Here is a 13,942-nt window from a genome sequence, read left to right on the forward strand (position 1 = left end):
GCGGGAGCGCGGCGGCGGGTGGCGAGCGGCGGGCGGCGGGCGGCGGGCGGCGGGGCCCCTCGGGGCGGGCCCGGTGGGCGGTGACCCCGGCGTTCCCGCTCCAGGGGCCTCAGACCTCGCGGGAGAGCGCGGCGTAGCGCAGGTAACCCGCTCCGGCCTCCAGGACCCGGTGTCCACCCCGACCCTCGCCCTCGCCGCTCTGCCGGGCCGGCCCCAGGGGCACCGGGGACCCCTACTGGCCGGCTGCTTCGCGGGGGGCTGGGCGTGAACCGTGCTCGGTCTGGCGGGGGCGCGCGCGGGCGGGGAGAGTCTGGGCTGTCGGGACGGTCTTGCAGAACCCAGAGCTGAACCTCCCTGAACAGGCAGGTGTAGATTCTAGCTGTGTGGTCTTGGGCAAGTCGCCTAGCTTGTCTGTGCCTCAGTTTCCCTGACGCTAAAGGGAGTGATTGGAAGAACCTGCACAATCAGTTTATCTGTCCGTTCTGGTTCAGTTTTCCTTCCCCATCCCTGCCCCTGGCCCCTCTGCTCCACACAATCCCAGAGCCTCTCTTCAATTCCTTTAATTTGGAAGTGACCTGAGCCCCGGGGTCTTCCTCGTCTTTCTACCATCTCAATGCTACTTAATTGACTTTAATTCAGTGATTCAGAGGAGTTGAAGTTCTTTTCAACACTTTGTCCAATTCTCCGCATATCTTATTTTTTAAATAAAACTTTATTGCTGGGGGAATTTTTTTTTTTTTTTTTTAATTTAGGCAAGTACTAACAGGGTAAGCAGGTGCCCACAAAGCCATTGAGGAATTATAAGATTTATATTTTTAGGCAACTCTTAGCCTTTTTGTCCTAAATCTCCTGGTATATTCATTCTAACAAAACCCAGAAAGGGCCAAAGGAAGAATTTACTCCAAGGCAAACTTTTAGGAGACAAGAAAGGAAAATTTGAGAACATTTAGCTGTAACACCTCCACAATGGGTATTGTTGACTCCTCTCCTCTTAAAGTGATAAGCACTTTGCACAGTAGCTGGTGCCAAGATGTTGCTCAGTAAATAGTGAATGAATGCTCCTTACGGTCAATGCCACATATTTCAGCTCATCACTTAGGCAATGTCATAAATGCATGGGGGGATTTAAAAAGGGGGCAAATTTCCACATTTTGTAGAACCAAGAGCTACTACACTGCGAAATGCTCACACTGCATGGTTTGCCAACAGCAGAGTCTTCTTGTTTTATAGGTTAATAAATGTAAGCATTTTAGAAAGCTAGGTCATTTTTTTCCCCCTAACAGATTAAAAACCAAGAAACATAAACCAGAAGCAGCAGTTTCTTGACATGGAGAACCAAGCCAATAATACAATGGGGTAAGTGCTGAAAATTATCTGTTTGTTAAGTTGGTACTTAACTATGCCCCAAACTCCCTGATGGTACATGAATTTTGAAATTTGGTATTAATAGAAGGATGTACCAATTACTTTTGGTGAGGAGGATGGAGGGAAACTCAAGTGATTCTAATTAAGAACCTATGGTATGAATCTTTCCAATTTTGACTATGGATCTGGACTCAAAAATCACCATTTCCCCACATTTAGTGAGTTTTTACAGTGTTTGGGGATGATGGGTGCCCACGCAGGCCTCTTGTGCTCTTGGGTTTCCATAGGGCAGTGGCTCCCACCCATACTGCCCCTATCTTGCTGCATTGAGTGTCCCAGGCTTCCCTCCACACTTGCCCTTAAGGCCGAACTCAACCCTTAGCCTCAAAACAGATCTGGCTCCTACAGACTCTTTTTTTTTTTAAAACGTTTATTTATTATTGAGAGAGAGAGCATGAGCATGGGAAGGGCAGGCACAGAATCTGAAGCAAGCTCCAGGTTCTGAGCTGTCAGCACAGAGCCCGACGCGGGGCTCGAACTCACAAACTGTGAGATCGTGACCTGAACCGAAGTCGGACGCTTAACTGACTGAGCCACCCAGGTGCCCCATGGCTCCTACAGACCCTTAAGTCTAGAGAACAAACTGGTGGTTACCAGAGGGCACGTGGGTGGGGAGATGGCAAAATAGGTAAAGGGGATTAAGAGTCCACTAATCATTGTGAGCACTGAGTAATGTGTAGAATTGTTGAATCACCACATTGTACACCTGAAACTATTATATCACTGTAAAGTGTACTGGGATTAAAATTAATTAATCAAAAATTAATAACATTTTAAAAAACCGGATTTATCTCCTCAAACAACAGTAAGAACTGGATATTTTACCAAAGTCTCATAAAGCGATCAAGAATAGAATTTGTACAGCACTCACCATTGTAAATAATTAAATTCCCTTTCACAAATATCTGTCCCCACCCCTTCTGTGCCACCTGCACCACAAAGGTATCTCTTCCTATTGTTTCATTAGTCACCCGGCCACTGGCTGACTCCAGAGCTGGGGGACAGGGGAGGGGCCAGTGAAGGGGAGTGGTACTGGAGTGCCTACTCTGGACTGTGACTGACTTGCACTAGTCATACCACCCAGGTGGCTATTCTGCGCTGACCATGACTTTGACATCAGGCTAAAGGAGGGCTGCACAAGTCCAAGTAGTTACAGCCGTCAGTTTTGTAAATCCTACTCTATACTTCTTACAACAGCCCCGTTAGGCATTGTTCTCATTTTACATCTAAGAAAAGTGAGTGTATTAGAGTATAGGCCGAGGTCTTGCAATGAAGAGGCCCCAAAATGCAGTGGTTGAAATAAGGCTGAAGTTTATTTCTGTCTCATGAATAGGTTTAGGGATAAGCAGACCAGGACTGGTGGGGCAGCTCTGCCATCCTCACTAGGTGATTTTTCATCTCTGGACCCAAGATGATTGCTTCAACTCCCACCACTGTGCTCCTGCCAGAGGGAAGGGGGAAGGGCAAGGGGAGAATTTGGTTCCTTTTCAGAATGTGCCCCCGAAAGAGCAGGCCTCACTTCTCGTCATTTCCCACTGGCCAGAGCTACAGCTAGCTAAAAGGAAGGTTGGGAAGTGTGATCTCTAACTGAGCAGCTCTATGGCCAGCTAAAGCTTAGGTGAGAAAAGGAAGAAGAGTGGATATTGGTGGACAGTTAGCAGCCGCGGCCACATTTCTGAGCTCAGAAAGGTAGAAAGAAAGAGAAATAAAGCAGCAGCTTGCCCCAGAATATGCAGCTGGTTAGTGGAGAAGGCAGGATTTGAATTCAGATATGTCTGGTTCTAATCCCGGCATCCTTTGCTACATTGGAAATGGGGGCAGTGAGAGTATCTGTAAGCAGAGCCAGGTTAGGATTCTGGATTGAGCAGGTGTTAGGTCCCTGATGTGATGATGGCACTGAGGGCCTAGGTGCAGATTGAAGGTCTCAGACCTAAGGTTGGGTGCCAGATCGGAGGCCATGGAGACTGCTATTTCTCTTCATTCATTCTTTTGGGGCAAAAGTGTGGAATATTGAATGTGTGGCAAGCACAACACTAAGTCTTCTGGTTCATACAAAGATCATTAAGAAACAGATCTTAAACAACTTAGAATTTAGTAGGGAGCTATAGCACTTGTACAATGTGATTGCAAGTGTATTAGAGTGTAGGCTAGAGTATAGACCAAATTCTCCCCTTGCCCCCTGCCCCAGAAGTGAATGAGAATTACTAGAAGTTTCCATGAGCACGTACCCTACTGATCCCCGCAGACATGGGACCAGACATTGTCTACCATGGCCTACAAAGCATGAAGCGTCAGGTTGACTTTGCTTCTGTCCCTCATGCTGTTGAGAAATATGTAAAAATCTAGATCATAAAGACAGTAAAACTTCATCAGGGGCATGTTACAGAGCTTATCAAAGCATGTCACCTACATACGGTAATGTTTTGTGGTGCAACGTTCATTTAACAATACGTATCTAGAGTCTCCTATGAGCCATTGATTGTTGTAAGCACCAGGAAAAGAGCAGTGAACAAAACAGAGACCACTCCTCCAAGGGTCAGTGGGAGTCATTAACATGTTTTCTATGGTGATGTGAAGAAAAATAAAGTTGGCCAAGGATGAGAAGATGAACGGGATGGTCAAACCAGCATTCCCTGCTAAGGTGACATTTGAGCAAAGATGATATTGGGCAAAGAGAGTTCCAGACAGCAGGAACAGAAAGCGTGAAGGCGTAAGGTGGGCGTTTTTACACAGAATATTTGTTAGGTGAATTATTCTCCAACAGCTGGGTTGCAGCAGGGTTTGGTTTTCGTTTTAAATCCATGATTTCCCCCCAGTTATAGGTGTTTGTATTTGTGCCATCATAATCAACCTAAACTCCTTCTAATCAAAACAGCCATGTTTGAGTTTGTCCTTTTTATTTGTTTTTAGAGTGTGTGCCCAGAACATAATTATAAATGAGCAAACGATCTGTTTGTCTTGGCCTGCTTAAGAGAACCATGTCTACAGTTTGCTTTGTTTCAGCTTCCTTATTAATTTCTACTCTTATTAACTTGTCCTTCTTGGATTTATTTTACTTCTTTTGTTCTCTGGATTTTTTTAGTTAAAAAAATGTGGTTCGCTTATTTTTATGATTTCTGAATTTTATGATTTCTTTAAGTAATAAAAGCCTTTCAAGCTCAAGTTTCTCCTGAGCGCAGCTCTGCTGTGGGGCCATCCTATTAGTGTTTCCACTCTAGTTTTCTAAATAAATTGCCTGCGATTTCAGCTTTGATTTCTGTTTGACTAATTTGAGATACTGAAGACATGAAAGTTGTGAGGGAGGGATTAATTATATTTTTATTACTATTCCTTTCTAATCTCCCTACCACCATGGTCACAGACTATGGCCTATGTGACATTTCAGTCTCATTAAGAGTGTTCTTATAGTCCCTTGCATGATCAGCTACTATAAATGTCCTTTGGACATTTGAAAACAAATGTATATTCTGTATTGGTTAAGTAAAAAGGTTTACAAAGTTATACATAAGTCATCAGACCTCTAATAAGATCTAATAATATTTAAATTATGTTTTTCAAATCCATTTTTACCTTGCTTTTTGTTTATTTGATCTATCAAATTTTATGGAAGATCTTCACCATAATTGTGGTTTTGTCCAATTCTTATAGTTCAAACAGTTTTTGTTTTACATATTTCAGTGTTCTGCTGCTTAATGTATTGAGGTTCATGGATGTTATATCTTGATATATTATATGATTTAGCTTTATAAAATATCTCACAAATATAAGTTAACGTGTTTTGTTGTTGTTTTAAATTCTACTTTGCCTGATATTGATATTGCCATCTCTGTTCTGTTTTTAATTTATTTTAGTCTGTAATATCCTTGTTCATCCCCTTTGTAATAGAAGAAACTCCGTCTTTTCCTTTCTGTGTGGGAGAAACCCAGTTCTTGCCTACTACGTTTTTCTTCCCTGTGTGCCTCCTTTACCTTCACAGAGAACCCTTCACTTCTGATGCCCTTGTCACCAAATGCATGGAGGTTTTTCCTGCACCAAGCAATTGTCTGTGACACCAGCTGGGTGTCCTACAATTTAGCTCAATTCTGACACTATCTACCTGGAGATAGCATGCAATCACACAGGTTAAAGGCTCAGTACCACATGACTGCTCCTCCTGCCACTTCAGATGCCAGTAACAAGCCCAGGTTGTCACCTGTGCTTCTGACCAACTGCCAGTAGATACTTCTATGGGGGGTTCCAACGCCCTCCACCTTGGGCGCAATGCATTTGCTGGAGCAGCTCGCAGAACTCAAGGAAACACGTTTACCAGGATAAAGGATAAACACGTTTATCAGATGAACAGCCAAATGGAAGAGAGGCATAGGGCAAGCTACGTGGGAAGGGGTGCTGGGCTTCCATGCCCAGGTGTGTTGCCCTCCCAGCACCTCCTGTGTTACCAACCCAGACGATCTCTGGATCCCATACTTTTGGAATTTGTATGGCGCTTCATCATGGAAGCATAATGGATCATTACCTCCATTTGCAGCCCTTCTCCCTTCTCAAGATCATGGAAGGTGGGATGAAAATTCCAGGCTTCCAACCATGGCTGAGTCTTTCCAGTGACCAGCTCTCATTCTGGGAGCCCACACAAAATTTCCTCATTAGAACAAAAGGTACTCCTATCACGCAGGAAATTACAAAGGTTTCGGAATCCCTGTCTCAGAAACCAGGGTCAAAGATTAAATATCAGAACAAAACATGCTCCTAGCACTCTTATCACTTAGGAAATGAAAGGGCTTTAGGAGCTCTGTGCCAGAAATCAGAAATAGACACCGATATATATTTTCTATTATCTCATTTCCTTGTTTTCATTTTTTTAATATTGTGTCTCTTGTAAATAGCATACGGTTAGATTTAAAAACTACCTCAGTTGGAGAGTCTTTGCCATTAAAAAGAGGATTTTATGATCATTAATATGCTAACGTTTGACCCATTTTGATTTCCCCACATTTGCTACTCTGAGCTAGTTTTCTTTTTCCTCATTTTCTGTTAAAAGTTTTACATCCTATTTTATAAGTTTTCAATGAACACTTTCTACAAACATTGTAAATTTGGGTTTCTCTTTTGGCATCTTGAATTTTAACTGTATCTTTGACTTCCCCCATCCTTTTTTCTCTTTTAAGACTTAACTTTTAGGGGCGCCTGGGTGGCTCAGTCAGTTAAGCGTCCGACTTCAGCCAGGTCACGATCTCGCGGTCCATGAGTTCGAGCCCCGCGTCAGGCTCTGGGCTGATGGCTCAGAGCCTGGAGCCTGTTTCCCATTCTGTGTCTCCCTCTCTCTCTGCCCCTCCCCCGTTCATGCTCTGTCTCTCTCTGTCCCAAAAATAAATAAACGTTGAAAGAAAAAAAAAAAGACTTAACTTTTAGTAGCGCCTGTGCTTCCCCATTCCTTTATCTCACCTCCAAAAAGTTATCTGGATTTCTAGTTCCTGGTCGCTATTAATTTATATATAAATTATTACATATAGGATAATGTTAATTATTATTTTATTCCACTGTTATTTTAGAATCCTTTATTAATGGCTGTAAGTTTGCATTGCTTATTACTGTTGTTTGTATGCAAAATCTTCCCTGTTCTTAATTTTTAAAACTATTTTTAATGTTTATTTTTGAGAGAAAGAGAGAGAGTGCAAGCGGGGAAGGGCCAGAGACAGAGGGAGACACAGAATCTGAAGCAGGCTCCAGGCTCTGAGCTGTCAGCATAGAGCCCGGCACAGATGCTTAACCATCTGAGCCACCCAGGCACCCATCCCTGTTCTTAATTTTTAAAAAATTTTGAATTCATTTTAATTTGACTGAAGTACTTCCTTAGGTAATCTTTTCATAAAAATGAACATGGGTGACATACTTCTTAACTTGTTACATGTTCAGATGTCTTACTCATACTCTTATACAGGAACTCTGTAACATTGCTCTTTGGAAGCACTGAGTATTGCAGAGGGAAAATCCAATGCCAGTCTTTCAGGTCTGTCCTTTCTTCCTTTCCCCCCCCCCCCCCATGTTGTGTGTGTCTGAAAGTCTATAGAATTCCTTTTTTTATATAGTATTTTTTTAAGTTTTTTTTAAATTTATTTTGAGAGAGAAAGAGTAAGTGGGGGAGAGGTAGAGAGAGACACACTCCCAAACAGGCTCCACACTGTCAGTGCAAAGCCTGATGCAGGGCTCAAACTCACTAACCCTGACATCATGACCTGAGCAGAAATCAAGAGTCAGACACTTAACCAACTGAGCCACCCACGTGCCCCTATAGGATTTCTTTTTATCCTTGGAATTTACAAATTTACTGGATTAACTTTCTATGTATGGAATCTTCTGCAATAACCCTTCACTGTATTTGGTGAACATTTTTACACTAAAGATTCAAATCTTTTGAACTCAGTGACATTTTCTTCTATTTCTTTGATTAGTAATTCTCCACTCTCTTGTTTCATTCTCATCTCCTAGAAGGATTATATCTTTCTTTGCTCTCATAATTTCCATTGTTGTCCATTGTGCTCTATGTCCTGGAGGAATTTCTTGACTTTTCTCTTTTCTTTCAGCACCGATTACATTATTTTTATTGCCTCTATTGAGATCTTTGGTACTGGCAACCATGTTTTATTTCCAAGAACTTCTTTTTTGTATGCCTCTTTCATTGTTCCTTTTACAGTTTTATCAATGCAATTTACCCTTGACTTTTATTAAAAATATGAATAAGTGGTGTCTGAAATGATCTCTTATATCAACTCCTTTATAATCAGTCATTCTGAGGGTGTGGCTCTGGTATAGTTCTCCACATCCTTCAATTCATGCCTCACCCCAGGCCCTAATAACTGCTCCACAGCCCCTCCTTTCTCCTGGCCCCTGCTCCTCTAAAAGAGAAACTAATTCAGTTTTTTTACAAAATCTGGACACCAACTACAGTGCAGCTGCAACTCCCTGAGGGCTCAGCACAGCCGCCAGCCAAGGTGTTCTACAGTCTAGTAGAACTGAAGACTACTAAAACTTATGCTTAGTAACCTTTGACGGGCATTTCTAAATAGGAATTACACAAATGCACTGAGCAGGCCTAAGGTCAACATAATACATATATAGAGTCCCTAAATGTATGAATTCTGCAACGTTGCTTTCACAAATGTTTCTTTCCTTGTATAAGTGGATTCACATATAATGGATTACTTCTTTAAAATATCTTTTCTAGGGGCACCTGGGCGGCTCAGTTGGTTAAGTGTCTGACTCTTGACTTTGGCTCAGGTCATGCATGGTCTCTTGGTTCGTGAAATCAAGGACCCTCATGGGGCTCTGCACTGACAGCCCTGGAGCCTGCTTACGATTCTCTGTCTCCCTCTCGCTCTCTGCCCCTCCTCCACTCTCACTCTCAAAATAAGTAAATAAACTTAAAAAAATAAAAGAAAATATCTTTAACTAAAAAAAGAACATTTAGCCGGATCTTTCTTTACTTAGTCACACATGTATGTAATTTAAGAAGTCACTTGGTTCCTTATCGCTGTAATCAAAAAACAACAATCTCCTGTTCCCTCCCCAGAGGCAGTTCTTTTGGCTGAATCTTTTGGCATTTATCTCTATATCTCTAAATAACATGGTTTTCTTGCTACTTCTTGATTTTTTTCAGTTTTAGGCGTTATCTATTGACATCCACAGTGGTTATTTTTCCTGCCTCCACTACCTCATCCCCACCACACACATGGTCGCATACACGTATATGCCCACGGTCTCTCTCTCTCTTTCTCACACACACACACTTCTCTTTCTTCCATCATCCTCTCAATGCACCATAATTTTAGTTGGATCAATATTCTGTTTGCCTAGTTATGTCTTTGTAAATGCTCTTCGCCTTTGAGCCATAGCATACTGGGATGATGCTTCCTTCCCTGCATAACATTTTGTTTTCTTCCGGAGTTAATAACTCTGGCGTCTTAACTATTACTTTTTGAAGTTTTCTTCTTTTCTGCCATATTTTCTTCAAAAAATCACCTTCTGTTTGTATTTGAGCAAGTTGGTTGAAGTGCTTTTCTCAAATGTCCGTGATCCCTGACTGCTCGCTCCTGTGTAAGATGGCGGAGTGGAAGCTGATCAGAAGTTCCGCTGGACGTGGGCGGGGCTTGTTGACGGGGCTTCTCTACTTGTCATCGGGCTTGTCTCTTTCAGTGCCTGTCTCAGGCTGATCAGATTCTAGAGAACACTCTTTTAAATTCTCCTACTTAGAGGGTGTAAGTTGGGCCACCAGCATTTACCCTCTACCTAGCTGGGTTGCTTCCTGGCTTTTTCTCTACTGCTAGCTCCCATTATTTTTGTGCTCGTGGCTTAAAAATATGCCTTTGCTTTATTTTAGTAGAATTTGGGAAGGGAGCAAAATGTTTATGTTCATCCGTCTTCAACCGAAAGCCTCATTTTTCTCTACTAAATCATTTACTCTACTTTTTATTCTGTGACTTATATCTTAGCCATTCATCTCGTTCATGGAATCTTATCAAATCCTTCCTAAAAATCTGCTGCATGATCTGCCGATTTTTTAAATCTGCCATGAAAGTCGTATTTTCAAAGAACCAAGACAGATGGATATTAAAGTATAGCTTCTCACGTCTAATTCAGAAAAACCCTTTAAAGCAGTACTCTATGTGTGCATCTTTTTTAACCTTTAAAGTGTTCTTTCCCTCTGAGATATATTAATTCCTAAACACAACCGTACTTCCCAGTTTCTTAGTTTAATACAGTTTTAATTATAATTTGTAAAAAAAAATTCTACTATAAGTCAATATTTTGGTAGTTTAATAAATTGTAGTAAAGTAGTCTTTTTGCACATTGAAAATTCTTTTTAATTTGATTGATTCTCTTGCCTTCTGAATGGCCCAGACTCTACCCCCATTATTCTCCCTCCACCCTTTATCCCCAGCCACACATAATCTTTTCCAGAGGAATCAAATTTGACAATTTCTAGTTTCTAGTTTATCTGCAGAAGAAGCAAAGTGAAGTAGACCTGGGGTAAATCCCAATATTATTTCATATTAACACACAGAACCATGGCATCATTCATAATAAGCTACACATGCATTAGTTTGGATTCTGTAAGCCAATCTCTAGGACAATTAAAATTCCCTCTTGCTAAAAGGTCTATCTGGGGAAAGACTGCAGTGTTAGTATGTGTGAGGATAGTCATTTAATCCCTTTTCTATTTAAAACTAGAATAGAATAGTCATTATACAAAAAGTTTCAAGAAAAAATTTATCAGTAATACAGGTAATACAATAGTCATTGAAACTAGAATGAATAGTCATTATATAAAAAGTTTCAAGAAAAAATTTATCTGTAATACATGTGTTTAGAAGATCCTCCACTCTTTTTAGAATGTAAAAATATGAGACTTAAAGTTTGTATATACCTCGAATTCTGATGAAACATTGATAGGGAGTTGGAAGCTGTCAACATTGCACATTTTATTTCTCTGAATGTCTTTGATGAGTATGATGGAGGCCTTTAAAAGTACTTCTAAGCATGCTTTTTAGGAATAGTGGGATTTATACCTCCTCTACATATCAACATTAAGCTTATTGCAGATGAGGGAGAAGAATGGACCGAATATGAGCCACCATCTCAAATGTGCAGTAAAAATAGGCATTGTAACACTGCTAAGTCAGCACACGCTAAGGATGACGGTAAATAGCATTTTTTGGACAACAAGAAAAGTGCTTGAGAAGAGCTATTTTTAGCTATAATTTAGTAACTAATTTTGAACAAGGGCAACTGTGAAATTCTGATCTAGGGGTCATAAAGTAGAAGCCTTTCACTTTACTGTTTTAGGAGGAACGATCGAGTGAAGAGCAGGCAGACATCTCAGACATGTCTATGGAAGTGGATTCTGGGACTTCTGGGAGCTCTCCCATTCCATACTATTTAAGTTTCTGGTGTGGTGCGGTATTTGACGTGCAGAATAAGAATAGGTCTGTGAGCCACCACAGAAAAGTTAAATTATACCGGTATCACCAAATATATAGCAATATAAGTAAGACAAATAATACATTACTACATTTTAGAATGTGTTTCATTACAATATTTTGGAAAAGTTAAGACCCAGTATGATTGCTCATATTGCTCGTCAACCTTTTGAAAACGCATTTCCTTAGACTATTCCGTAGTCTCCTTTTTCTCTTCTGTCTATGCTTCCCTTCCTCATTCCCTCCCCTTCTTCCATGATAACTTCCATATTTATTTTTTAAGCCTGCCCTTCTCTCTCTCAAGCTGAAGATCCATTTCTATTCTGCTATCTATGTCCCAAAATGAACTCACTTTTTTTTTTAATGTTTATTTACTACTGAGAGAAAGAGAGAGAGAGACAGAGTACAAGTAGAGGAGGGAAAGAGAGAGGGAGACACAGAAGCAGAAGCAGGCTCCAGGCTCTGAGCTGTCAGCACAGAGCCCGATGCGGGGCTCGAACTCACGAGCTGTGAGATCATGACCTGAGCCGAAGTCAGACACTTAATCAACCAAGCCACCCAGGTGCCCGAACTCACTTTTTTTTTTGTGGACTTGTTTATCCGTTTTTATTTTCCAGTTTGATGATGGGTAGGCTGACGCCGCATCCCAGTTTGCCCAGAATAATCACTGCTTTATACCTATTGTCCTGGCATAATTATCATTAGTGCCCCTTTCACTTTCAGAATTGTCCTAGTTTGCATAATTGATCATATGATCACCATGTAGCAGGATTCTCACACAGAGAGTCATGACACCGAGGCTTTTCTTTCCAGGAAGCAACTTTATTCCTGCTGGCACCCCTCCATTGGGTTCGTACCCAAAGAACTGAGCCCTGAATGCCACATGACCAAATTTTTTATATACTTTTTACTTCTTCGTCTCCCATATATGGTAACACCACTGATTAAGTGGTCCCATGTTACAAGGTCATAGGGATGTTGTCACGTATGTGTATAGCCAGGTTGCCTTGAGTTTGTTTTTTTTTTTTCTTTCCTTAGGGTGGGGACCCTACCACAACCACAGCCATCTGATAAAGGTCTGCTCTTGTAAGAACCAGCATGTAAGCCTATATGTGAAAGGACTTTGGAGTAACATACATGTCCATGGAGACTGGGTGAATTGTATCTGATGGACATGTGTGTTACTCCAGCTCTTTTTACTCTGCATGCCTCTCCACGTTCCCTTCCCCTGTCCCCTCCAACACACCGGCCACTACTACCTCCATTTATATCATCAGCTTTCTATTTTGCTTTCTTCATCTTTAAATTTGACATCCTGATATTTTGACTCTAGGCTCCTCAGACTGTTTTGTCACCCTGCAAGTCTCAGTGTGCCCCCTTCCTACTGGCTTAAGACTTCTGTCCTCTGGGCACCTAGGTGGCTCAGTCGGGTAAGCATCTGACCTCAGCTCAGGTCATGATTTCACAGTTCATGCGTTTGAGCCCGGCATTGGGGCTCTCCACTCTCAGTGCAGAGCCCGCTTCGAATCCTGTCTCCCTCTCTCTGCCCCTCCCCCACTCTCTCCTTTTTTCTCTCTCTCTCAGAAATAAATGAACATTAAAAACAACAACAACAAAAAGACTTCTGTTCTGACCCCAGAATCCTTCTCTCGTGAATTGCTCCCAAGGATAAACCCGACAGTAAGGGTCAGGGTTTGTATGTCTCAAGTAGTGTATCAGTTACAATCCACCCAGTCTCCAAAGCTAGAAGACTTGGAGTACTTTTTTTCTTTTTTAGTGCCTCATTCAACTTTTCTAAAATAGGAATAATAAGTCCTACTTTATGGGATGTTGTAAGGATCCGTGAGAGCAAGAACAGGAAAGCAATTAGCATAGCATCAGTCAGCATTTGACTAAAGGAAGAAATGAAAATATAAATAATGTTAGTGCTCAGCTCTGTGAAGAAGGCTAAACTAAGCCTTTTGTATTTTATTTTAAAGTTCTCTAGATTTAGGAGCAAATATTGATGCTGCTGAGACAGCTCAACTGCTCTTAATTATCTCTGAAAAACTGAAGAAAGGAAGACATCCTGGAAGATGAGACAATTGAATTTCAAAAGAGAATATTAAATTTGACAGAAAGCTGGGTTTAGCGTAAGCCTGAGTGTGACTGGATCTTTGGTAGTACTCTGGAAGGAGTCGTGGGTGGCCTGCGAGCATCCGGAAGAAGCGGGGGTCACCAGGACTCCGCACGGACACGCCCTGACCGCTGCAGACTAGGTCAGCCTTGGCTCACAGGGCTCATATGCTAGTGCGTCTGCAAGCATATTGATAGAATTTTATTGGGACTTTGCCATGATATTTTACAGGGCTTTTCATGACATTTTTATGGGGAGAGGGAGAAAAAAATTGTAAGGTTAATTAAGTGGGTTAGAAACTGATTATAAGAAAAGAAATAATCAACGGATCCCTGTCACCCTGAAGGACTTCAGAATGTAGTAGAATGCCATAGAGCTCTGTCCTCCATCCCGTCTTTCATGATATTTTACAGTCACTTGTATGAAAAAA

At 41.5% G+C, this 13,942-nt stretch overlaps 1 protein-coding gene across 6 annotated transcripts in view; it reads left to right on the forward strand.

Annotated features, from left to right (window-relative positions):
- Positions 1-13,942, forward strand: part of DEUP1 (deuterosome assembly protein 1) — an 83,009-nt gene that overhangs the window by 743 nt on the left and 68,324 nt on the right. For 5 of the 6 annotated variants that reach the window (XM_086678559.1, XM_086678561.1, XM_086678563.1 and 2 more), the window contains exons 1-2: positions 39-142; positions 1,284-1,356. In XM_086678559.1, coding sequence (XP_086534685.1) covers positions 1,328-1,356 — 29 coding nt within the window. In that variant the 5' untranslated portion in view covers positions 39-142; positions 1,284-1,327. Of the gene's footprint in view, positions 1-38; positions 143-1,283; positions 1,357-13,942 lie in introns of those variants that run through there. The other variant, XM_086678560.1, reaches the window with a different exon arrangement.

The sequence above is a fragment of the Puma concolor genome, chromosome D1, assembly GCF_028749965.1.
Source record: "Puma concolor isolate L17-30 chromosome D1, mPumCon1.1.hap2, whole genome shotgun sequence".
NCBI lineage: Eukaryota > Metazoa > Chordata > Mammalia > Carnivora > Felidae > Puma > Puma concolor.